We start from the raw sequence: 27,062 nt of genomic DNA, 5'->3' as shown, positions 1-27,062 counted from the left end.
TGTACTTGCAAATGTGATAGAAATATTTTTGTATGAGAACACAACTCCTAGCTTGAGGGAAGAAGTCTGGATTCCATTCCCTCCCTTGCTACCCTCTGCCTCATCAGTCCATGCTAGAAATACAAACTGAAAATATAACTAGGAAAAAGTGTAAACAGTGTAAATGCAAAGTAAATACCCTCAAAAGCTCAAACTTTTGCCTTTTTCTTGGTGCAGACATTTTTCTCTTGGGCATCAAGCATTTGGTCTAGGTGGTAGGCTTTGGCAACCAGATAGTGTCATATTAAGGTTGAAGCAGAACTCACGAGTTCAACACCTGCACTGAATTCCACCCAGTACGCTACAACTCAAAGAGATGGACAGCCAATCGCTGAAGGGGCGAAGAAATGCTCAACTGGAGTCCACTGGAATCTAGTACTGAGTCAAAGTACGGTGGTTATAATAAACCACCCGAAATTTAATGACCATCATGACTATCCAGCAAGGAAAAGATATCTAAAGCAATTTTTAGATTCTCGGCTGCCAATTCAATCACGTATAGATACTATTAAAAGCATCAAAACTCTCCCAACCCAGCAAGGATGCCCAAGGACTCTGGTCTCTTTCTCAAATCCTTTTTCAGTAAGGAATATTCTTGAAAATACACTGATCTTTGAGGAGATCGGAGTATCATTCTCAAGACATTTCATCAACAAAGCTCCCCCGTGCTTTCTAGCCCCTTTGAAGCCAAGCCAATCAAGCAAGCCTCAGCCTTCCCCGTATGCTAAATCCACGGACATACGAAGACTGGTAAATAGGACTTCAGATAAGCCGTCAAAGGAGACTCTATCGATTCTAGATCCAGCACCCTTTGGAACCTTTCAAGATAATCATTTTTTATGGGAGGAGTTGCAGTTAATTAAGTCATTTGAGGACCTTCCATCATCAGAACAATTAGAAATTCTATCAAGAATGGACAAGCTTGCAACCCTCTTAAAAAATCGGAAAAGAAATAAAGTTATGCCACTTCAGATGGAAGAAGCTAGTTCTCCCAACCCACCAAACCACATTGAAAGGACAAATACAAATAGTCTTCAGCAGCATCCAGAAAGGGACCCGAATCCACCAGAGCTCAATGGCTCCAAAGACGTTATTTAGATCCAGACGAATTAGGAACGCCAACAAAGCCAATTTCTACCCTTTCCAATACAAGCCCTTTACAAGGCCCCTTTCTATCAAATGTCTGTGTATTAATTCCAGAGTCAATAGAAATTATTCAGTCAAGCGACCCAGTGATTTGACAGAGCCAACCAAGTATATCGTACCAGCAATTTACTCCAGCCCTACCTTGTCAAAACTTTGTTTCTCAAGACAAGTTCATCTACAATGTTCCCAATAAGAAACCCCTCAAGCCTGCTTTCCCCAATTCATCTTTCCTTTCATGGAATATAGCAGGCTGGTACAACAAAGCAAGTGACCCCGAATTTCTCCATTTTCTTCAATCTTTCGACATTCTAAGCTTCCAAGAAACTTGGATTAGAGAACCCGACATTTCCCTTCTGCAAGGCTTTAAAAGTTGGACCAAACCTGCAACAAGGAATGCAACAAGGGGCCGCGGAAGTGGGGGCCTAGCGATATTAATTGCTACTTCATTGGACGTGGTGGTAACTTTCCCCTCCGAATCCCCTCCGGAATTTTGTTTAGCTCTAATAATCACGTTTCCTTCATGTTTTTCTATCATATGTTTAAATGTTTATTTTCCCCCGGCACCTCCCCAAATTGCCTTATCAAGTTGGAGTACTCTGGAAAATTATTTGGTTAATCTCTCAATTAATTATCCATCCCATTTGTTTTTAATTTGTGGGGATTTTAACGCAAGACTGGGTCAGAGTTACCCGCTCCTGGGGGCCCTGGCGGGGATCTCCCTTGATGACCAATCAGTCCTCCCACGATTATCAAGGGACAATTCCATAAACCAAAATGGGAAATCATTATTCCAGTTGCTGCTTAGACAACACTTAATCTGCTTCAATGGGACATATCTAGATTCGTCCCATGGCAGCTACGCTTTCACCTCAGCTAGAGGCGTAAGTGTTGTCAATTACTTTCTAGGATCCCCCTCCCTAGTGCCTTTCGTAAATGATCTGGCAGTTTTAAGTCGAGCAGATAGTGACCATCTCCCAATCTGTTTATGTCTAACGATCCCCGGATCCCTACATAGGCCACAATCTTTCAACCCAATTTTAGATAGTATACATGGGCCTCGACATCTTAAATGGACACCAGATATAGAAATGCTAGCAAACCAACTCCTTCAATCAAAAACACTTTTAGATCTTCGCCATCAGGCCACTGTTACTCCTGAAGATATCCTGGAAATTTACGATCGCACAGTTTCGGCTATTAAACATGTAGTGTCAACCTCTATCCCTCCCAAACCCTCAAGAGGTCTGAATTCGTGGTTTGATGGGGAATGTCGTGCAAAGAAAAGTGATTTGACAACCCAAATTAAAATTATGCGTCGATGTCCTTCAGAGGATTCTATCCATCAAGTTTTATTATTAAAGAGGGCTTATAAATGCCTTCTAAAAAAGAAAAAACAACTCTTCTTTGCAAACAATTGGAGGGATCTAGGCCAAGCCTTATTACATAAAAAAGACCAGCAATTTTGGAAATTGGTCCAGGGAGGTTTTACTCAGAGTGATCCAGTCCCTATTCCCCCGATTCTTCCTGAGACGTGGGTGTCATATTTTAGCGCCCTTTTTGCCCCTATAACACTAACCCAGCCCCGCCCTCCAGATGCGAGCCTGGACTTGCCGCCGTGGCCACCAGTCACCTATACCGAGATAAGGGATTTAATTTCAACTCTCCACCTAAATAAAGCCCCTGGGGAAGACATGTTACCGCCTGAGATTTTTCTAACAGAATCCTCTTGGTGGATCCCTCTGTTAGCAAATTTATTTACATACATTAATAATACAGGAAACTTCCCCCGGGGCTGGTGCACTAGTATAGTACCCATTTATAAAAAGGGGGATCCATCAGACCCCCGAAACTATAGGCCCATTAGCCTCCTTGACGTTACAGCTAAATTATATGGATGTCTCCTTCTGAATAAATTGGTAGAGTGGGACACCAAGTTCTCGATCATGCACCAGGAGCAGGCGGGATTCAGAAAAGATAGGTCCACAATAGATCAAGTCTATATTCTACAGCACCTAATATCTAAAGCCCTCAAAGGAAAATATTCATCCCTTTATATAGCGTTCATAGATTTCGCCGCGGCATTCGACTCAGTGGATAGAGAGTTGCTGTGGCATAAATTGGGACAATCGAATATAGACAAACGATTGGTTTGGTTAATTAGGTCCCTTCATCACTCTAATTATTTAAGAGTGCGTTTGGGTAGAAACGGAGCTCTATCACGTGAAATTCCATCGTTGAGAGGAGTGAAACAAGGATGCATTTTGGCACCTTTTCAATTATTTCATCAATGATATAATTCCAACGCTATCTTCATTGAAGTTCTTCCCTCCATCAATTGGCAATAAAAAAATATCTGCGTTGCTATACGCAGACGATCTGGCTCTATTCTCCCTAAATAAGATCGGTTTAAATAGAATGCTAGCTTGCCTAGAGGAATACTGCCGGAATAACAGCCTACAGATAAACCACCTAAAATCTAAAATTATGATTTGCGGGAAGAACAGGAAGTCCAAAAACAAATGGTCCCTCAATGGCATCCCTATAGAGCAGGTCCAGTCTTTCAAATACCTTGGCATAATACTTAATAATAACCTTTCATGGAAACCCCAGGCAGAGGTTATCAAATTAGCTAGTGCCAGAATAACAGGCCAATTAAAAAAGTTTTTCTTCACCCGAGGTGGACAGTTAATTCCCCCGATGATAAAAATCTTTTATCGCTAAAGCCCTTCCTAAATTGTTATACGGGGCAGAAATTTGGGGTTATGCTCTTAAGCCAACTTTAGAACCCATCCAAAATTTATTTTTAAAACAGATTCTGGGCCTTCCCCAAGGAACGCCTTCTGCTCATGTAAGAGCCGAGACGGGACTCTCCACATTGGCAGCGAAAATAGATTGCGCGATATTAAGGTTTATCCATATGAAAATTATCCATCTTGATGAATTTTCAATTGTAAAATCTTGCTGGCAAGAACAAATACAATCTGGAGGCTGGGCCCATACCACACTAACGCTAATTAATTTTTATAACCTCTCCCCCAGTAATCTTCTAACCCTTTCTCCAAAGGACTTGAGAAACTGGATCTTTAATTTCCATGAGGTCCAAGATAGGCTCTATATAGTGACATCTCCTTTCTCGAGATGGTTTCCATCTTTTAAATCAAATCACGTAATTGCCTCTTATTTTACTATACTCACTAACCCGAAGATATGGAAAGTTTACACTGAAATCAGATTCCAGACTATGAAAACAGCTTTTTTGGAGGGTAGATATAATGGGATTCCAAGAACTGAACGTTACTGTATTTGTGGTAATAAGGAGACCGAGGATCTAGCCCACTATATCTTAAAATGTCCTCTATATAATGCTCCCAGACGCAAGTTTTTATCTCCCTTTATTAACTCTAGAGCTGGGCTTTCCTCTGATGTTTTAATAGCCGACTTGTTGTCAGATAACTATGGAGTAATCACTATGGCTGTAGCCAATTTTGCTCTTGCTGCAAAGCATATTAGAATTCAATATTGCAAAACCTAATTGCATTGAATTTTAAATCGTTTTATCTCATAGGGAAGCCAACAAAATTGTGTACTACATTGTATGGTTTATCTCTATTTTATTTATTTTATGGAAACATGTATGCTATGGCCCATGGCTAAAAGCGAATAAAGTGTTGTGTGACTTAGACAAAGGCATTCTGACTCAGCTTGCGTTTTTGCTTTGTATGTATGGGCAATCTGGTGACGTCCAGATGTTGTTGGACTCCAACTATCAGCCACAGCCAGCATGGCCTGTGGTCAGGAGTGATGGGAGATGTAGTCCAGCAACATCTGGAGGGCTCTCGGTTGCACACTTCAGGGATATGCATGTACATAAACGTAGAGAGTAAGCACTGTAAGATCAGTTCTTTTAATTGCTCTCACGCATGTGTGTTTTTAACATAGGTCCAGTCCCTGCTGTTACTGAAGCCCTGAAGAAAGCTGGCCTTTCCCTGAAAGACATGGACTTGGTTGAGGTAAGGGCAGCTGTGCAGAATGCAAACTGTTAAAAGCAGCCTAGTTACAGCATTCAGAATAAATATCCTGTATGATAGGTAGATAGATCTGTGGCCCTCCAGAAGATGTTGCTAACTGGACTATAAGTCCCAATATCCCAGACCCATTGGACTTGTTGGCTGGACCTGGTGGAACTGGAGTTTGACGTTTGAGAGGCCACAGGTTTCCCACCACTGTAGTACGACAAACTAAGCTATAATTGAATGAAAAACCAAACAGTGAACTACAATGCTTGTTCATCTACATGCAAGCATATGAGTTAGCTGAAGATGCTTTTGGCCTGAACATCAGAGGCTTTGTTAGGTCTCTTCAGTTCCAGAGTGATGGTGGTGTTTTGCTTGCCACTAGCTTTGCTTGTTTGTTTTTAGTATCTGCTTTGTGGTTTATAGTTGTAATCCTTTCTTGTCTGCAGCCTTAGGTGGTTCAATTTTATGAAACAGAAAGACAGGGTATAAATATTCTTAACTGATAAATATGTATTAAGTAAGGAAATTAAAAGTATAAAGCAGGAATTGCCTCCAAACTGATCTTTATGGGAAATTCTTGGTAAACCGTGCAAGGAATTTGGAACAGGTATGGATGTTTGAGGGTACTATTACTAAAATGCCAAGTTCTCTCTGCTCAGATAGATTTGTTCCTGTGGTTCCACAGTGAATCGGATCAGACGCTGTGGCGCAACAAGGCCTGCTGAGCTGCATGCTAATCAGTAATAGCATTTCTGACTACTTTCGCCTCCTCTGGTGCAAGCGGTGTTTGGTGGCTGAATGTGCTTTACACTGTTACGGGACAGGCACAGAGCCAGTGAGAAGCATCTACAGTGGCACTTTTCCAGAGCTTGGAAAAGTTACTTTTTTTGAACTACAACTCCCATCAGCCCCAGCTAGCATGGCCATTGGATTGGGCTGATGGGAGTTGTAGTGCAAAAAAGTAACTTTTCCAAGCTCTGCTTTTTACCTACCTGGCCTCACTAAGCCTCTGATCCAAATGATACCTGGCTTTTCCATCTGAAACTGGGTCAGATTATTCCAGCCTGAAATTAAAACTTAAAATTTAACACTATTAGAATACTATATTGAATAGTCTTTAATGCCCAGGTTCTCACCAGGGCAGTGTCTCTTACCTCTCCACCCTGCTTACGCTATTGGGTTTTTGGACTATTTGTGTTGATCCAAGGCTGCCATTTAGAGCAGATTAGGAGCAATCAACATTGGGTTCTGCTATCTCTTTCCCTACGGCAGTGTTTCCCAAACTTTTTTTTATTGTTTTTGTTGCTGGACTACAGTTCCCATAATTCCTGACCATTGGCCATGCTGGCTGGGGCTGATGGGAGTTGTAGTCCAGCAACAAAAAAATAAAATAAGTTTGGGAAACACTGCCCTATGGCTTAAGAGCATAAGAAAAGCCTTCCTCCTGGATGAGGTCAAAGGCCCATCTCATGATGGCCAGCCAGATGCCTGTGGGAAGCCTGCAAGCAGGACATGAGTGCTTGTGGGTATCAGGCACACCTGAAGGGCCACCTTCCCCCACACAAACCTAACTATGTATGGAGGTGATCTTTGGAGTTCCTTCTCTAGGTGCCCTCACCTCCTTCAGATGGTGATGCGGGTTTTGATTAGAGAGAGATGGCTTTTTCAAACATTGTTCCCAGGGTGTCTCTGCTGGTGCTTACAATGATATAATTTTAGTTCTAGGTGAAGGAAGACCTCTTTATTTTCCCTGGCCTTCTTAAATGCTATTTGAATTGTTTTCAATCAGTCACTCATTTGCATTTATTGTCTCTGTTTTTAATCTGTGTATTTTGCTTGTTTGATTTTAAAGAAATATTCATTATGCATTGTTAGCTACCCTGGGAGTAAAAATACTGAAAGGTGGGATATTTGTTTATTTATTTAATTAATAATAAATACTCATTCTGCACTTCTCAAAAGCGTCCTCTCCAACTTACATATTCAGCAACTTTGCTTTTTAAAAAAAGATCATATCCTTTTAACCAGTGATTTCCCACTCACCCCTTGCAAAAGCTGTGTTCTGCATCACTTTTGGAGCATCCTTGAACTGTCTTCAAGGATAACTCCAATAGAGTGTTTTACAGCAGCCCAACCTGGAGTGTTGCAACTTTCCCCTTTCTCTCTCTTGTGTTTCAAGGTCAATGAGGCTTTTGCTCCACAGTACTTAGCAGTGGAGAAGGTTTTGGGTCTGGACCCAGAGAAAACAAACATCAATGGAGGAGCCATCGCTTTGGGTCACCCACTGGGTGCATCAGGCTCAAGGATCACTGCTCATCTGGTTCACGAACTAAGGTCTGTGAAAAGCTGAAGGAAGCTCTAGGGAACACTTACGAGTTTTGCTTTTTAAAATACTCTGAAATGTATGCTTGGGAAAGAGTGTAGCTCAGTTGCAGGAATACATATCTTGTTTCATCCCTGAGATCTCAATTTAAAAAGGATGAGGTAGCAGATGACAGAAAAGACACACGTACACACCTTGCCTGGAGAGCTGCTATCAGTCAGAGTGGTAGACATCAGCCAAGCTAGATGGGCAAATAGTCTGATAAGGCAACTTCCTAGGTGCTCACACTACAAATCAGGAGGCTTAAAACTGGTTCACACATACAAGCATATCCCTCTGATTTAGTGATGGGCAGCTGAATGTGTGAACTGCCCTGCACTGAAAAGCATTTTCTTTTAGCTGATATGAGAAGATAAAGTTCTGTCTGTGATATTAGATCCATGTTGGCTATTCACATATGGAACATGATGATGATGATGATATCCATTATGAGGAATATACGTATGTGAACCAGCGTTTAGCCTGCCTTAAAGCTTCTAATGCATGGTGTTGTTTTATGTGAAGCAGCTGTTGGTAGCCCCCCTGCAGCTTCCATGTGGGTCCCAGTGCTACAGTCTGTTGAAGACACATGATGCAGCAATCTTGCTGAAGTGAAGGAGGCCTGCCTTTAGTGAGGGAGGGCCCTAATGAGAGACCACCTTGAACTCTTGGGAGAACAGGCAGGATGAAAATAGTGAGAATTCAGCTTGCTTACTGCAGCCTGGCACAGATTTATAAGGCCTGTTTGCCTGGTCCAAGTGGTGGCTGGCTGTGCTCTTTCCCTCCAGCAAGTATGTTGGGCTTCTTATCTACTGTAGGAAGCTCTCTTCCCACCATCAAGACATCACAATTGGCAGTTCTTGTTTACAAGTCCTCCTGTGCAGCCAAAAGGCGGGGTAGAACTCAAATAACTAAATCCTCTACCAAACCCTTCAGAATGCAGATCAAATATCTCTGGGAGGCCTAGAGAACTTCTTTTGTTGTTGATTTTCTGTTGCTTTTTTATAGGCGCCGTGGGGGTAAATATGCAGTTGGCTCTGCTTGCATTGGAGGGGGCCAAGGTATAGCTGTCATCGTTGAGAACACAGCCTAAAGGGCAGTCAAGGATCTTCAGTGATTTAACAATGAAATCTCCACCAACTGTTACATGCTCACTAAAAGAATTTAGAGAGAAGATGACTTATGTGCACATTCAAGAACCTGACTGACATTAACTATCTGGCAGTGGGGAGGAGGGAATAGTGCAATCTTACAGAAATAAAAGAAGAATATAACTAGATAATCTAATTCACTTGTGTGGATCCAGCCCTCATATTCACTGATCTCCTACTTCCTGCTGAGCTAAAATGTGATTCCTAAGTAGGAATTTTCTTGAGTAAATGTTAAGGTGCTAATTATCTACTAAACATACCTTGCACCAAAGCAGAGACCTACCTACTATTTTGGCAACATTGTCTTCCAAGCTGTTGTTTCTTCTCACTGGAACACTTCTGCAAATGTAGGTCAGCAAGGAATTTTGCATTTCCAGAAAGTACAAGTTTTTGTTAAATGGCTTTTGCATGAAGTGTGTACTGGCTGCGTACTGTTAAGAGCTAGGAGCACAATGTGGCAAAAATCAGTGTGCCTTTATGTAGAAAAATTAAAAGATAAGAATTAAATCAAAGGATTTTAGTTTTGTCATCTTGCAATGCTTGGACTTAAAATTAAATATTTTAAATTTAGAACATATGCCTCTTGTTTTTTTCAAGTACAGAATTTCAAACCTGGTGCTAATCATAACGGCATCAATCACCTTTTCCAGAGCAGAAAGCAGGAGGTTGAATTTGCTCCCCCCCTCAACGACTCCTTAACTCATTGGCACTAGTGGTGATCATTTTTTTAAATGGTGATGCATGCATACCATTGGGTCAGGGCCACTTGCATGTTTCCAGAATAAGACATTTTTTGCCATTTGTGCAAAACGTATTATTCTGATGGGTTTCTTTTCAAGTGTCTTTTTCATAGTGTTGCTTCCCAGAGTGATCTCCAACCACAAGATGGTGCACTTTCACCACATTGCAGAGGCTTCTGTCCTCTTAACCTGCCTAGTAGGGCATCCATATGGGAAGCATCCTACTTTTCTGACCTCTACTCTGGAAACAGGGCTCTCCCATACATAAGGACATTTTCTTTTCTTATTCCTATGGCAGGGAGGAAAGCAATCTTCAGCAATTCTCCCTTCTCCTTGTGCCCCCTTCTAAATGTGCTCAGGAGGATCCCCACACCTCTGAAACAGATTTAAGACAGGGGGGCTGCATGGGGGGGATTGATGAAAATTCCACTGACGGAAGCCTTGCCATCAGCTAAGCAACACCATGAGGTATATAAATCCAACAGGATACAGTTGGATTTATATTGCATTACATTCTTTTCTGATTGAGATTGGCAGGAAATCGAAGAATCTGACCAGTTAGAAGCTCTGATGGATTGAGGTGCTGCCTCGGATAGGCTCAGGCCAATGTAGGTCTATTGGGGGGGGGGGTGTAGGACAAGACACCTGCAAATGCAAATTATGGACTAGGAATTGGGATTCCTTTTACAATAATGTTATAACGGCAAAGCCTTAACGTTGGGAATTGCAAAAAGCAATTAGCCATGCTGGCAGAAAATCATTTTTTAAAGGATTGCAAAGATTTCACACATACCCGTAAGCTGCTTCACAATCTTCCATACACAGGAAATGTGTCGATAGTGTTTAAAGGGTGGGGACATTTTTGTAGCACAAAAACAGTGTTACAGTTCTATGAATATGCAAAACACTGTATGTCTGTAACAGAATGGTGCCTCTGATGCTGACCTTGATGGAAAATGAACTGGTAACTTTCCATGGATAAGTTTCTTTTTAACACATTTCTTTGTTTTCACATCACTGGATCCAAACAAGCATTCCTTCATTGTCGATCTTGCACAGTTTTATCATCTCACCTATTTTGTCTAGATGTGGAAGAACGTTAATTCAGGAACTGTGCCAGCCATTATCTCAGTACCTCTCTTATAATTTTCTTTGGCATTGCAACAAGGTAAGCCAACAGACAACTCCACTATAAGGAATTCTTTCTTAAAAGAGTTGTTCCAATTATAATATTTCCTCTGCTTTGTATAATATTATTCTGGTTTGGGAACGGAGATTGGTAATATCTATTTTACATGGTTGAAAGAGCCTGATGACCTAGAAGAAACTACCCAAACAATGAAGACTGAAAAAATCGTGGGGAAAAACAGTCACCTAGATCCCAAATGTCCTGTCTCAAAGCATTTTTCCTCATTGTATGCCTAAGCCCAGAAGTATTCTTGTACAGCACTGGGCTTACCACCCATTACTGCATGGAGGTGTCCCACCCAACCATCCTCAGTCATAAGCTTGCTCTCCTCTGGCAGTGCTGAACCCCTTTCAAGAGAAAGGGAGCACCTGAATTGAAAGTGACTCCTACCCAGATTCAACGGGAAGTGCCAGGGTCTTGCTCTCTGTTCCTTCATAGATGATGGAGAAGAAACACAACTTGCATTGGCGGCCTCTACATTGGGAGCTTTTGCATCTTTCAGGCAGGGGCAACGCAAGTTCTATAGGAAGGAGCACGATATGCAAGACAAGTTCCTCCTGTTCATTCTGTAACACCTTTGCAGCAAAAGACACTTCAGAAGGGACTGAAGAATGTCAGTTTTGATTTCTTATTTTTCCAGTCTTAAATGCAGTTCTCCACATTTCCACATCAGATTGCATTGTTTTTAAGTCCTCATGATGTCAGCATTTTGGTGTAAATTTCTCCTGAGACGCACATTTTTGCAAAGCACTTTTCCCTAGTATAATGCATTTTTGTACACAAAACTTGGCAGGAGAACTGCAGTGCAAAAATGCAGATAAATGTGAATTTCAAATAATGGCTGTGTTTTGGTTCATATATTGTTTCACAAAGTGCAGATTAAGTAAGTTTGCCTTTAAAGGTGAACTGAATTGAATTCCTCCATCCCTCCTAACAAGGAGCACTTGACATGCACCATCAAGATGCATCCTGTAACATTCCCCATCAGCAAAGCAGTCATTTGCACATGCAAAAACCTGTTTCTGTGTGCAGATCCTGTCAATGAGTCAGGACACAGTGCTGTAACTTTTGAATAAAGGGATTGCAGAAACTGGGCCCAGAAAAATATTCAAGCAGTCCAAACTGAGTCATGATTGCTAAACACAAGGGACTACCCGGGGCAGTTTTGTGATATGTGCATTCAACATTGCAACACAAAATCCATGCTGCAGATACAATTTCAATATTTAAAAAAGCAAATCAATCCACCCCAGTTCCATCCTGCAAAACTTTGTTGCTGTTGTTGAGATGGCCCAGGAGCCAATTTAGGATGTGAGGGCAGGCTCAGTCTAGAGGCAAGAAAAGGCAAAAAGCTTGGGAACAGCCTTTTCCCCTTTTTTTTTAAACCCAGCTTTGCTTGATACATTTTTGCTAGTACCAGTGACATATTTTCATTTATAGATCAGCTTCTACAGAACTAAATAAAGAAAAGAATCTTCTCAAAGTCAAATGTAAATGCATAAAAAGGCAAAGGTAAGAACATGATGGCAGAGTAAGTAAAAGGAAATACGAATGTTTTCAGCTGGTGCCTAAAACTAAGTGCAGAAGACACCTGCTTCACAGACAAAGGCCATTCCACAGTTTAGGTGCTGCTATGCTCAATGTTCCATTCCTTGGATAGACACTTACTGTTGTGCCTGTTCCAGTACACTTCTGTTTCCTGAAAATGGGGGCACATGACGCTAGTCAAACTCTGCCCCTTTCACTCTAACCCTTGGTTGGATCAGCTGAAGTGCATTTTTTAAAAATTCAGCTTCAGACACTTTTTGCAACTGATTGGTGGATTAACCCATTACCCCTCCAGGTGTGGCCAATGGAAACGCTTTGCTTTAGGCACAGGCAGAAACACTGGCCCACCACTTTGCTGGGGGTGGTCCTGAAAGGTCTGAAGTCAGCAGTGGAGAAGGGAGGTGTGTCCAGTTGAGGGCAGAGTCGCGTCAAAATGCAGACAAAAAAAATTCTTGCTGCTTTTGAAGCAACCTAGTATGCCCACAGTCCTGGATGTCTTACAGGTATCATGCTTTGCATCTGCTTTGCATGCAGAAGGTCCCAGGTCAATCCTTGGCATCTCCAGGGCTTGGAGAGAATCCAGTCAATCCTGGTGAGCTGCTGCCAGTCAGTGCAGGCGATACTGAGCTAGGTGGACCAATGGTCTGACTCCATATGAGGCAGCTTCCTCTGTTTATAAGTTACATCATTGTCATTAATTTCACTGAGTAAATGTGAACTGACTACAACCTTGTTTATGAGACACTAAGCACCCCCACTTGTATGGGGGGGTGAATGGTTGAGGTTTACCTCAATGCTTACGCCATGGCAGCATTTGGTGTTGCTTGGGGGGGGGCACCTTTGTGCACTGCTTCAGGGCATAGCCAGCAGATGCAATCCTGCTCTCTTCCCACACGCTCACTAAGTGCGCTGGGGCAGGTGCCTGCCCCTATTGCAGAGGGAGCCAATGTGAGGGCCTCCAGATGTTGCAGACAAGTTTGCTCCACCTAGTTCAGTAAGCATTGTCTTGTGATTGGCAGTCGTTCCCCAAGGTCGGAGGCAACTGTTCTGCTAGCTGAGACTCTTTCTGCTGGTAATGCCAGGAATCAATGTGCCATGGCTTTCTGCATGCCCAGCATGCGTTCTAACACTGAGCTTCCTACACACCCTCTTCTGTTGCAGGTACAGTGTTGCTCTTCATCTTCTGCCCTCCCCAGTCCTTATTTAACCATGCCTACTTGGTACCATTCCCCCAGCTTTGAAGAAACAAGTGTGAAACAATATTATGTAATAAAGGAAGAGTACTCTGAGCATGTGAGTGCCTTTCCCTCAGGACCAAGCAGCTGCAGGCTGGCCTCACAGACATAGAATGCAGGAGTAGGCATTCCCTTTATAGGACCACTTAAAAAAAAGGTTCCATTACAGCTGTTTTGATTTTCCTGCTGCTGTACATCTGCAGGTGTTATCTCTCTTGCTCACTTCCTTTTCCCCCATATTTGTAGCTGCAATGAATGGAGCAGGCTAATTCCCCCAGCTTAAGGATGCAAGGAGCTTATTAAGGAGATGTCCCCAAGACAAGCCATCTCACTCAAAGTTTGGCATCTAGCTATTCCAGGTCAGGTGTGATGCTGCACACTCCAAGCATGGCTCTGTCCTCATGGGAAGGAGTAACAGAACTTGGCTGTGTCATCCTTCTAACCAATCCTGAGCCAATTGTCTCAATTTTAATTCCTTCCAGGGGCTAGGTAATCAGCCAATAGGACTAGCTCTTGTCAGTGCCGCTCACTCCGCAGTACCAAGCAAAGGATTTCGGAAGCTGTGTGTTCTATGTGAAACATTAATAGGAATCCTAGCAGTAAGAACATAAGAACATAAGAAGAGCCTGCTGGATCAGGCCAGTGGCCCATCTAGTCCAGCATCCTGTTCTCACAGTGGCCAACCAGGTGCCTGGGGGAAGCCCACAAGCAGGACCCGAGTGCAAGAACACTCTCCCCTCCTGAGGCTTCCGGCAACTGGTTTTCAGAAGCATGCTGCCTCTGACTAGGGTGGCAGAGCACAGCCATCATGGCTAGTAGCCATTGATAGCCCTGTCCTCCATGAATTTGTCTAATCTTCTTTTAAAGCCGTCCAAGCTGGTGGCCATTACTGCATCTTGTGGGAGCAAATTCCATAGTTTAACTATGCGCTGAGTAAAGAAGTACTTCCTTTTGTCTGTCCTGAATCTTCCAACATTCAGCTTCTTTGAATGTCCACGAGTTCTAGTATTATGAGAGAGGGAGAAGAACTTTTCTCTATCCACTTTCTCAATGCCATGCATAATTTTATACACTTCTATCATGTCTCCTCTGACCCGCCTTTTCTCTAAACTAAAAAGCCCCAAATGCTGCAACCTTTCCTCGTAAGGGAGTCGCTCCATCCCCTTGATCATTCTGGTTGCCCTCTTCTGAACCTTTTCCAACTCTATAATAGCCTTTTTGAGATGAGGCAACCAGAACTGTACACAGTATTCCAAATGCGGCCGCACCATAGATTTATACAACGGCATGATGATATCGGCTGTTTTATTTTCAATACCTTTCCTAATTATTGCTAGCATGGAATTTGCCTTTTTCACAGCTGCCGCACACTGGGTCGACATTTTCATCGTGCTGTCCACTACAACCCCGAGGTCTCTCTCCTGGTCGGTCACCGCCAGTTCAGACCCCATGAGCGTATATGTGAAATTCAGATTTTTTGCTCCAATATGCATAATTTTACACTTGTTTATATTGAATTGCATTTGCCATTTTTCTGCCCATTCACTCAGTTTGGAGAGGTCTTTTTGGAGCTCTTTGCAATCCCTTTTTGTTTTAACAACCCTGAACAATTTAGTGTCGTCAGCAAACTTGGCCACTTCACTGCTCATTCCTAATTCTAGGTCATTAATGAACAAGTTGAAAAGTACAGGTCCCAATACCGATCCTTGAGGGACTCCACTTTCTACAGCCCTCCATTGGGAGAACTGTCCGTTTATTCCTACTCTCTGCTTTCTGCTTCTTAACCAATTCCTTATCCACAAGAGGACCTCTCCTCTTATTCCATGACTGCTAAGCTTCCTCAGAAGCCTTTGGTGAGGTACCTTGTCAAACGCTTTTTGAAAGTCTAAGTACACTATGTCCACTGGATCACCTCTATCTATATGCTTGTTGACACTCTCAAAGAATTCTAATAGGTTACTGAGACAGGACTTTCCCTTGCAGAAGCCATGCTGGCTGTGCTTCAGCAAGGCTTGTTCTTCTATGTGCTTAGTTAATCTAGCTTTAATAATACTTTCTACCAGTTTTCCAGGGACAGAAGTTAAGCTAACTGGCCTGTAATTTCCGGGATCCCCTCTGGATCCCTTTTTGAAGATTGGCGTTACATTTGCCACTTTCCAGTCCTCAGGCACGGAGGAGGACCCGAGGGACAAGTTACATATTTTAGTTAGCAGATCAGCAATTTCACCGTTGAGTTCTTTGAGAACTCTCAGGTGGATGCCATCCGGGCCCGGTGATTTGTCAGTTTTTATATTGTCCATTAAGCTTAGAACTTCCTCTCTCGTTACCACTATTTGTCTCAGTTCCTCAGAATCCCTTCCTGCAAATGTTAGTTCAGGTTCAGGGATCTGCCCTATATCTTCCACTGTGAAGACAGATGCAAAGAATTCATTTAGCTTCTCTGCAATCTCCTTATCGTTCTTTAGTACACCTTTGAGAGTCAGTGTGGTGTGGTGGTTAAGGTGGACTAGACTTGGGAGACCAGGGTTCAAATCCCCACACAGCCATGAAGCTGACTGGGTGACCTTGGGCCAGTCACTGCCTCTCAGCCTCAGAGGAAGGCAATGGTAAACCACCTCTGAATACCGCTTACCATGAAAACCCTATTCGTAGGGTCGCCATAAGTTGGGATTGACTTGAAAGCAGTCCATTTCCATTTCAGCAGTACAGTAGGGCCCCGCTTTACGGCGTTCCGTTTTCCGGCGTTCTGCTGATGCGGCGGCTTTCAGTTAGGGGAAATTACCCGTTTTAAAGCCGATTTTGCGCTTTTGTGGCATTTTGCGGGATTTTGGCGCAATGCGGCATTTTGTGGGATCTTGGCGCAATGCGACCCATTATAGTCAATGTGTTCTGCTTTACGGCGGGGGCCTGGTCCCTTACCCGCCGTATAAGGGGGGCCCTACTGTAGTTGATCTGGTGTGGATACATACACCCCATATGTTTAAAGCACATTCTCCCCCCGATCTCAAAGAATAATCAGAACTGTAGTTGCTACAACTGGCAACTTTTATTTCTATAAAGTGATCGAAACGGTGTCCAGAAGAGATGAAAAGGGAACGTTGCTGAGATATTTTATGGGGTTTTAATTTAGTTCAGTTTAATTTCTCTTTTGCTTTACTATGAGATGCTCCAAGTGGCCCCATCTTTGCTCACTGGTGGGCAGTTAAATAGGGACAGTAGTGACTGGTGGGTCCATGTCAGTGGGGCAGTGGAATCCACTCCATGTTTTAGTCCAAACTTTCAAGGTTCAAAATTTGGACTTAAACCTGGAGCACATTCCACTGCCCTACTGACATGGAGCCACCAGCTGCCAGTGACTAGGGATAACCTAGGGAATGTGTTTTAAATTGACTTTTATGCTGAATTTGGCAATTCCAAACGGACTAAGTTTTGGCCACATCGGACTGCCTCTTGCATCAAGTGGCTGCTTATGTCTGAGCCACTCAAGCATTGCCAGTTTTTTCTAAAAAGGCTCAACTAATTATATGCAAAATTATACACCAAAAAAAAGTATTTTTATAGAGTTACATGCATTGTTGTATATATCAGTTTATGTGCTGGTTACTTTAGGAAATCTGCAGTGCATATGCTTATAATATACACAGAATACTATACATATAATGTATATAATATATGTGAGAATTGTTTGTAATTATAGTGGCATCAGTTAAAAAAGCCCCTCACTTCTAATTGCCACCCTGGGTTCCTGCTGGGAGGAAGGGCTGGATATAAATCAAATAATAAATAAGTAAATAAATAATTGAGATCAAGGATTGAGACCAGAATTAGAAAAAAAAAGCAGTGTGAATAATCAATATCCACATTTTTGGAAAATTTAATACTAGGTAATGTACACCTTTTTCCAGCCAGCTTTTTTGGCTACTGCCTCTTAAGATCGTTTGTTGTTGTTATGTGCCTCCAAGTCGACTGCAACTTATGGCGACCCTATGAATCAGCGACCTCCAAGAGCATCTGTCATGAACCACCCTGTTCAGATCGTGTAAGTTCAGGTCTGTGGCTTCCTTTATGGAATCAATCCATCTCTTGTCTGGCCTTCCTCTTTTTCTACTCCCTGCTGTTTTTCCCAGCATTATTGTCTTTTCTAGTGAGTCATGTCTTCTCATGATGTGTCCAAAGTATGATAACCTCAGTTTCATCATTTTAGCTTGTAATGACAGTTCTGGTTTAATTTGTTCTAACACCCAATTATTTTGCTACGCTGCAGCCAACTCAGAAGGGACAGGAAGGGGGGAGGCATGAATTTCAGGCGCCTCCACAGTCAGAAGAAGCAGAGTTGGGGATTGTTGTGTCTGAACAGGAGTGTCCGGGAGGGGGGCAGCCTGCTCTTCAGCTATTTCCCACGAGTAACGTCCTTTCCGAGGAGCCGAGCGCACCGCCCCCAGTTGAGGCAAAGAACTTGGGGGAGGAAGTTTCAGAGGCAGTGCCAACTCCTCCTTTCCCAAGCAGTTCCCAGAAGGATTCCAATGAGGCACCGCCTCTTGACCTCGAGCCTGTTGCTCGGGAGCAGGTGTCTTCGGATGAGCAAGTGGAGGCGCCGCCTCTGTCTCCTCGTTCCCGCTGCCGCGAGAAACGGACAGGGCAAAGACAGGAGTTATGAAGGAGTCAGAGATTACATTCAAAAACATTTCCTATATAAGCCTGCTGCTCTCGGGGGGGGGGTCGCTGAGTCAACTTCTTTCACACGCTGCAGAGCATGTCTAGAGTATAGTTAGGGACTTTAGTGAGTTAGCCTAGGATTTCCTATGAAGCGCAATGCTTTTGATGTATCCATTACTTTAATAAAACAAGATTTACTTGCACACATGCTCCAGCCTCATTCTTTCGGCTCTGGGCTGGACAGTTTGACTCAGCCACCATCCCTACTCGAACCTGTTCCCATGGCGGATGACATGGACCAGAACGGAGCAAGAGGGGGAGTACCTATCACCATGGAAGCCTTGTATGCCGAGATCCAGAACCTCCGAGTAACTACGCAAGCCCTACAAGCCGAGAATCAAAACCTCCGAGCCACAACGCAAGCATTGCAAGTGGATAACCAGAATCTCCATGCCTTGGTCGCCCAAGTCCAGGCTGCGCCTCCAGGGGCGGCAGCCCCAGTAAAGTCTCCAGTGGGGCTCCCCATACGATACGGGGGCCAGAGCGAACAGTTTGCCACGTTTCTAGCCCAGTGTGAGTTGTACATCCAAGTGCGCAGAGCCGAGTTCCCAACTGACAACGCGAAGTTGGCGTTCATCATCAGTTTATTGGAAGGGGAAGCAGCAAAGTGGGCCACCCCAATTTTGATTCGCAATGACCAGATATTGCGCCAGTTTGACGCTTTTACGAATGCGATGGGGGACATGTTCCGAGACCCCCAGAGGAAAGAGACGGTTGCCCGCCAGTTAGGGACCCTGAGACAGGGAAAGGGGTCTGTAGGGCAATACACGAATGCTTTTCGCGTTTTATCTCAGGAGACAGAGTACAATGACCCAGCCTTGATGTACTTCTACAGAAATGGACTGAGTCCAGAAGTGTTGGATGAACTGGCGCGCTCCACACACCCCGACTCACTGAGGGGTTTGATTCAACTGAGTTTACAGATAGACAGCCGCTTAGAAGGAAGAAAGTTGGAGCGAAAAATGGAGCCTTCACAGAGTCAGGTTGCTGCTCCGCTGCCCCGGGCGCGCCCTGTGCCCAATCCTGGCATCCCTACTGTCTCGGGAGAGGAGCCCATGCAGATAGGGGGGGCTAGACCGTGGTTGACAGAGGAGGAGAGGGAAAGACGCTGGAGGGAAGGACTGTGTCTTTATTGCGGAAAGTCTGGACACCTAGCCAGAAATTGTGCAGCCAAAACCGGGAGATCCCAGCCGCCGGAAAACTTCACATCCCAGCTCTCGTAGAGGCTAGAGAGTTGGGGGGTGCTACAGATACTGAGCCTCCGTTACGACCCCTTCCCTCCCAAGGGGCCCTTCTGTTGCCCATTCGCATCACACTATCCTCAGGCGAGAGCTTCTCAGCCAAGGCCATGATCGACAGCGGAGCATCCTCTTGTTTCATAGATCGAGAGTTGGCGCTACACCACGCTATTCCCACAAGAGAATTGAGCCAGCCGTTGGCAGTGGAAACTATAGATGGCCGGCCTCTGAAGTCTGGGGGGGTGACTAGAGTGACTGAGTCCGTGGAAGTAAAGGTTCCTGGGCATCGGGAGGACCTGTCGTTCTATGTGGCTTCCTTACCGCATTTCCCAGTGGTGTTGGGTATGCCTTGGCTGGTTAAGCACAACCCCACAATCTTTTGGGATGAAGCTGTGGTGGTTTTTACCTCCAAGTACTGCCATCAACATTGTCAGCCTGAAGAGGAGCCACAGGTGTTGGCAGGAACGTCTTCCCCTCGGGAGATAACTTTACCCACCAAGTATGGTAGTTTTCGGGATGTCTTTGATAAAAAGGAAACGGAGCAACTCCCTCCTCACCAGCCCTATGATTGTGCCATTGAATTGCTACTGGGACCACGCATCCCCGCCGGGCGGATCTACTCTCTATCCGAACCAGAATTGGCAGCGTTAAGAGAGTTTCTGGACTCCAATTTGAAGAAAGGCTTCATTCGCCCTTCACAGTCCCCAGCTGGAGCCCCCCTGCTGTTTGTGAAGAAGAAAGGGGGGGAGCTCCATCCCTGTAATGATTATAGGGCTCTAAACCAGATCACTATCCCTAATAGTTATCCGCTGCCGCTCATTAGGGAAATGTTGGAGAGGTTGCGTTCTGCCAAAGTTTTCACGAAACTGGACTTGAGAGGGGCTTACAACTTGGTGAGGATTAAGGCAGGCCATGAATGGAAAATGGCTTTTAAGACCCATTATGGTCAGTTTGAGTATTTGGTAATGCCATATGGGCTGTCGGGAGCACCTGGAGTCTTCCAAAGTTTCATGAATGACATCTTCCGGGACTTTGTGGACCGCTTCATGATAGTTTATCTGGATGATATTTTGATTTACTCAAATACTCCCGAAGGTTCTTTTGCTACTGGCCCAGAAAGGGGGAGACCTGATGCCTTGTGCCTACTTTTCCAGGAAGCTAACCGCCTCTGAACAAAACTACACTGTGTGAGAAAAGAAGCTATTGGCCATTCGAGATGCCTTTGAAGCCTGGAGACACCATCTGGAAGGGGCGCAGCATGAAATCGAGGTGCGCACGGACCATCGTAATCTAGACAGCCTACATACCGCCCGCAAACTCAATCAGAGGCAAGTGCGCTGGTCTCAGTTCTTCGCACGGTTCCACTTCAAAATTCATTACATCTCCCAAGCACAGAATAAAAGGGCTGATGCCCTCTCAAGGAAGCCAGAATTTCTGAAGGATCCCACCCCGAGACCGTTACAATACATAATCCCTCCTGAGCGGGGAGTAGTAGGTGCCTGCCAAGATTCTTGGGAAGCTGAAGTGCGCGAGGCGCAACAACGGGACCTTTTCGTGCAGGAGCAGCGGGTTGATGAGCGAGATTCACCCCAGGCAGAACAGAAGGACCTTATATGGAAGGATGGCATATTGCACCATCAGGAAGCTGTTTATGTGCCCCCCGGAGATCTGCGAGTGAGGGTACTACGGCAGTGCCATGACACCCCCACGGCAGGCCACTTTGGGGTTTTTAAGACCATTCAAGCTGTCACTCAGGAGTTCTGGTGGCCCAAGGTGAAGAAGGACATAGAGCATTATGTCCGCTCCTGCCCCACTTGCATGAGGGCTAAACATGCCACTGGGAAGACACTGGGGCTACTGGAACCCCTCCCTACTCCAGGAGGGCCCTGGAGAATGATTACTATGGATTTTATAACAGACCTTCCACTTTCGCAGGGGAAAACCACAGTTTTGGTGGTTGTTGACGCCTTCTCGAAAATGGCTCACTTCATTCCGTGTGCAGGACTTCCAAGTGCTCAAGACACTGCTAAGTTGTACATGCAAAATGTGTATCGGCTGCACGGTCTGCCAGACAGCCTGGTTTCCGATCGGGGTGCACAATTCACCTCATGCTTTTGGCAAGCGTTGTGGAAGTTACTGCAAGGTGAGCTGAGACTGTCGTCTGCCCACCATCCCCAAACGGATGGGCAGTCCGAGAGGGTCAACGCAGTGTTGCAACAATATTTACGTTGTTTTGTGGGGTATCAGCAGGATAACTGGATGTCCTACTTGCATTTAGCAGAATTTGCCTATAATAATGCTGTGCATTCACACACGCAACAGACTCCTCTCTTCGCCAATTTTGGATACCACCCCCGAGCCTTCCCTGCCCCAAAAGACAGTCTCTCCGTCCCAGCCGCTGAGGATTACTTGCAGGAACTTCATGCTATGCAACAGCTACTCCAAGAGCAACTAGAACAGGCCAAAGCAGATTACAAACGCGCAACTGACAAGCACCGGAGAGAGGGGGACCCCATACGAGTGGGGGACAAGGTACCCGTTTTCTAGCTATGCCTGGCTGGTGTCGTAAACTGCAGGATCGCTGTGTAGGGCCCTTTGAGGTGGAGGCACAGATTAAACCCGTGGCTTACAGACTAAAATTGCCGCCCACCTTCAAGATGCACCCAGTGTTCCACAGGGCATTGCTGACCAAGGATGCTGGCCCAGACCCTCACCGTCTGAAAGTGGAGCCCGCACCGCCATTGTTGGTAGAGGGGGAGGAGGAATACGAAGTAGAACAGATTTTGGACTCGCGAAAACGCCGAGGGCGTCTTCAGTACCTGATTCATTGGAAGGGGTACGATCCAACTGAACGTTCCTGGGAGACAGAGGAGAATGTGCACGATCCGACTTTGGTGAGAGAATTCCATGAGGCTTATCCAGAGAAACCTAGACCTCAGGGGTGGGAAGGGTTAAACCATGGAGGGGGAGATGATGTTACGCTGCAGCCAACTCAGAAGGGACAGGAAGGGGGGAGGCATGAATTTCAGGCGCCTCCGCAGTCAGAAGAAGCAGAGTTGGGGATTGTTGTGTCTGAACAGGAGCATCCGGGAGGGGGGCAGCCTGCTCTTCAGCTATTTCCCACGAGTAACGTCCTTTCCGAGGAGCCGAGCGCAACGCCCCCAGTTGAGGCAGAGAACTTGGGGGAGGAAGTTTCAGAGGCAGTGCCAACTCCTCCTTTCCCAAGCAGTTCCCAGGAGGATTCCAATGAGGCACCGCCTCTTGACCTCGAGCCTGTTGCTCGGGAGCAGGTGTCTTCGGATGAGCAAGTGGAGGCGCCGCCTCTGTCTCCTCATTCCCGCCGCCGCGAGAAACGGACAGGGCAAAGACAGGAGTTACAAAGGAGTCAGAGATTACATTAAAAAACATTTCCTATATAAGCCTGCTGCTCTCAGGGGGAGGTCGCTGAGTCAACTTCCTTCACACGCTGCAGAGCATGTCTAGAGTATAGTTAGGGACTTTAGTGAGTTAGCCTAGGATTTCCTATGAAGCGCAATGCTTTTGATGTATCCATTACTTTACTAAAACAAGATTTACTTGCACACATGCTCCAGCCTCATTCTTTCGGCTCTGGGGTGGACATATTTGTCTTTTTCGCAGTCCATGGTATCCGCAAAGCTCTCCTCCAACACCACATTTCAAATGAGTTTATTTTTCTCTTGTCTGCTTTTTTCACTGGCCAACTTTCACATCCATACATAGAGATCGGAAATACCATGGTCTGAATGATCCTGACTTTAGTGTTCAGTGATACATCTTTGCATTTGAGGACCTTTTCTGGTTCTCTCACAGCTGCTCTCCCTAGTCCTAGCCGTCTTCTGATTTCTTGACTATTGTCTCCATTTTGGTTAATGACTGTGCCGAGGTATTGATAATCCTTGACAAGGTCAATGTCCTCATTGTCAACTGTAAAGTTGCATAAATCTTCTGTTGTCATTACTTTAGTCTTCTTGACGTTCAGCTGTAGTCCTGCTTTTGTGCTTCCTCTTTAACTTTCATCAGCATTTGTTTCAAATCATTATTGGTTTCTGCTAGTAGTATGGTATCATCTGCATATCTTAAATTATTGATATTTCTCCCTCCAATTTTCACACCTCCTTGTTCTTGGTCCAGTCCTGCTTTCCGTATGATATGTTCTGCGTATAGATTAAATAAATAGGGTGATAAAATACACCGCTGTCTCACACCCTTTCCGATGGGGAACCAGTCAGTTTCTCCATATTCCATCCTTACAGTAGCCTCTTGTCCACAGTATAGGTTGTGCATCAGGACAATCAGATGCTGTGGCACCCCCAATTCTTTTCAAGCATTCCATAGTTTTTCATGATCTACAACAAGCTGAAGTTGAACCCTGATAAGACCGAGGTACTACTTGTGGGGGACAAGAAAAGGTTGGGCGACATTGACCTGAAGTTCAACGGGGTGAGTCTACCCCTAAAGGACCAGGTCCGCAGCCTTGGGGTTGTGCTTGATTCCAGGCTGTCCATGGAGGCTCAGATTTCGGCAGTGAGCCGGGCAGCCTGGTACCAACTGCACCTCATACGAAGGCTGCAACCCTACCTTCCTGTTCACCAGCTCCCACTAGTGGTACACGCCCTGGTCACCTCTCATTTGGACTACTGTAATGCGCTCTACGTGGGGTTACCCTTGAAAACGGTCCGGAAATTACAACTGATACAAAATGCGGCGGCTCGACTACTTATGAATAGTCGCCGCCGAGATCACATCACACCAGTGTTGTTCGACCTACACTGGCTACCAGTTGTTTTCCGAGCCCAATTCAAGGTGTTGGTATTGACCTTTAAATCCCTACACGGTTCCGGCCCAGTTTATCTCACGGAGCGCCTTCAACGCCACCAATTATGCCACCCGACAAGATCGGCCACACAGGGCCTTCTCTCAATCCCGCCAACAAAAACAGCCAGATTGACGGGTACAAGAGAGAGGGCATTCTCAGTGGCGGCCCCCACTCTTTGGAATTCCCTCCCACAAGATCTCCGGCACGCCTCTTCCCTAAATGTGTTTCGGAAAGCCTTAAAGACCTGGCTCTTTCAGCAGGCCTTCGGGGTATCCGGGGAGGGTTAATTGTTATAACTGTAATGCCTCCTGCCCAATTTTAATATTGTTGCTGCAGATGTATTGTTTTTATATTGTATTACTGTATTTTATCAATTGTATTTTAACAATTTTGTAAGTCGCCTAGAGTGGCCATTGGCCAGATAGGCGACGAAGAAATTAAATTTATTTTATTTATTATTTATTATGATCTACACAGTCAAAGGCTTTGCTGTAATCTATAAAGCACAGGGTGATTTTCTTCTGAAATTCCTTGGTCTGTTCCATTATCCAACGTATGTTTCAGATATGATCTCTGGTGCCTCTTCCCTTTCTAAATCCAGCTTGGACATCTGGCATTTCTCGCTCCATATATGGCAAGAGCCTTTGTTGTAGAATCTTGAGCATTACTTTATTTGCATGGGATATTAAGGCAATAGTTCGATAATTACTGCATTCCCTGGGATCCCCTTTCTTTGGAATTGGGATGTATATGGAACGCTTCCAGTCTGTGGGCCATTGTTTAGTTTTCCATATTTCTTGACAGATTTTTGTCAAAATTTGGACAGATTCAGTCTCAGTAGCTTGTAGCAGCTCTGTTGGTATGCCATCTGTTCCTGGTGATTTGTTTCTTCCCAGTATTTTAAGAGCGGCTTTCACCTCACATTCTAAAATTTCTGGTTCTTCATCATACGGTTCCTCCATGAATGAATCTGTCATCCAGGCATCTCTTTTGTAGAGTTCTTCAGTGTATTGCTTCAATCTTCCTTTTATTTCATCTCGGTCAGTCAGTGTGTTCCCCTGTTGATTATTCAACATCCCTACTCTTGGTTTAAATTTCCCTTTCATTTCTCTAATCTTGTGGAACAGGGTTCTTGTTCTACCCTTTTTGTTGTCGTCTTCTATTTCTATACAGTAACTATTGTAATAGTTCTCTTTGTCCCTACGTACTAGTCGCTGTATTGTTGCATTTAGGGTTCTGACTGTGTTTCTGTCTCCTTTTGCTTTTGCTTTCCTTCTCTCTTTAACCATTTGAAGAGTTTCTTCAGTCATCCATTGGGGTCTTCCTCTCTTTTTAACTAGAGGTATTGTCTTTTTGCATTCTTCCCTGATAACGTCTCTGACTTCATTCCATAGTTCTTCTGGTTCTCTGTCAACTAAGTTTAAAGCCTCAAACCTGTTCCTTATTTGATCTTTATATGCTTCTGGGATGTTATTTAAATTGTATTTTGGCATTGTGATTGCTTTGTTAGTCTTCTTTAGCTTTACTCTGATTTTCAATACGACCAGTTCATGATCTGCACCACAGTCTGCTCCTGGTCTTGTTTTCACAGAAAGTATGGAACTTCTCTATCTTCTGCTACCAATTATATAATCAATTTGATTCCTATAGTGACCATTTGGAGATGTCCATGTGTACAGTCGTCTTTTCGGTTGCTCAAAAAATGTGTTTGCAAGAAACAAATTATTGGCCTCACAGAATTCAATAAGTCTTTCTCCTGTTTCATTTCTGTCTCCTAGGCCCCATTTCCCCACAATTCCTAGTTCTTCTCTGTTCCCTACTTTTGCATTCCAATCCCCCATGATTATCAGCACATCTTGTTTTGGTGTGTGATCAATTTCTTCTTGTACTTCTGCATAAAATCTCCCCAATTCCTCTTCTTCTGCGTTTGACGTCAGAGCATAGACTTGGATGATGGTTATGTTGATAGGTTTCCCATTTAATCTCATTGATATCACTTGCTCAGACCTTGTGTTGCAGTTCCTAATTGCTTTTGCTACATCACTTCTCACTATTAAAGCAACCCCATTTTTTCTTAATTTCTCATTTCCTGCATAAAATATTTTGTAGTTGCCTGATTGAAAATGTCCCATCCCATCCATTTTAGTTCGCTCACACCAAGTATTGTAATGTTGATGCATTCCATTTCTTGCTTGACAATTTCTAACTTTCCCTGGTTCATGCTTCTCACATTCCATGTTCCTATTGTGTGCGTTGTACAACTCCAGACTCTCCTTTCGCATCTGTGCACATCAGCCTCTGGGCTTCCTTTCAGCTTTGACCCAGCTGCATCATTAGTCACAGTGCTACTCATACTTGTCCTTTGTTCTTCCCCAGTAGCTCGGTGAGTGCCTTCTGACCTGGGGGTCTCATCTTCCAGCACTATCTCGTGTTGCATTTTGGATACTCTGTTCATAGGGTTTTTGTGGTAAGAGATATTCAGAGGTGGTTTACCATTGCCTTCCTCTGAGTATGGATGCATCTTAGTCTGGTGTTTCAGCTTTGACCATTCCACCTTGGGTGCCCCTGCTAGGAGTCTAGTCTCTTGGTCTAGACTCCCGACGGCATTGCTCTTAACTTCTTCAACACTCTCAAACCCCCTCACCACGTTAAGGTATCTGGTACTATTAATTTTAGGACTGATTGTTGATATGGTTACGTTATAAATAATTTTAACTCTGTGGTTTATAATCAGCTTCTGCCTTTTTCTTCTGCTTTCAATCCATTTATAGTTTTGATAGGTGAAGATACATGTGACTGAAATGCATACATCAATCAATCAATCAACTAAAATAGAAGTAAGACA

The 27,062-nt window shown here is 44.4% G+C and overlaps 1 protein-coding gene across 1 annotated transcript in view; it reads left to right on the top strand.

Annotated features, from left to right (window-relative positions):
* The window catches only part of ACAA2 (acetyl-CoA acyltransferase 2), a 31,969-nt gene extending 22,682 nt beyond the window's left edge, over positions 1-9,287 (top strand). Inside the window, exons 8-10 of the mRNA XM_061614432.1 lie at positions 5,125-5,195; positions 7,381-7,535; positions 8,572-9,287. Coding sequence (XP_061470416.1) covers positions 5,125-5,195; positions 7,381-7,535; positions 8,572-8,656 — 311 coding nt within the window. The 3' untranslated portion in view covers positions 8,657-9,287. The remainder of the gene's footprint in view (positions 1-5,124; positions 5,196-7,380; positions 7,536-8,571) is intronic.
* Positions 9,288-27,062: the final 17,775 nt, after the last annotated feature.

The sequence above is a fragment of the Rhineura floridana genome, chromosome 1, assembly GCF_030035675.1.
Source record: "Rhineura floridana isolate rRhiFlo1 chromosome 1, rRhiFlo1.hap2, whole genome shotgun sequence".
Lineage (NCBI taxonomy): Eukaryota > Metazoa > Chordata > Lepidosauria > Squamata > Rhineuridae > Rhineura > Rhineura floridana.
The sequence above is the reverse complement of the archived record's forward strand: the minus strand, read 5'-3'. Positions and strand labels throughout refer to the sequence as shown.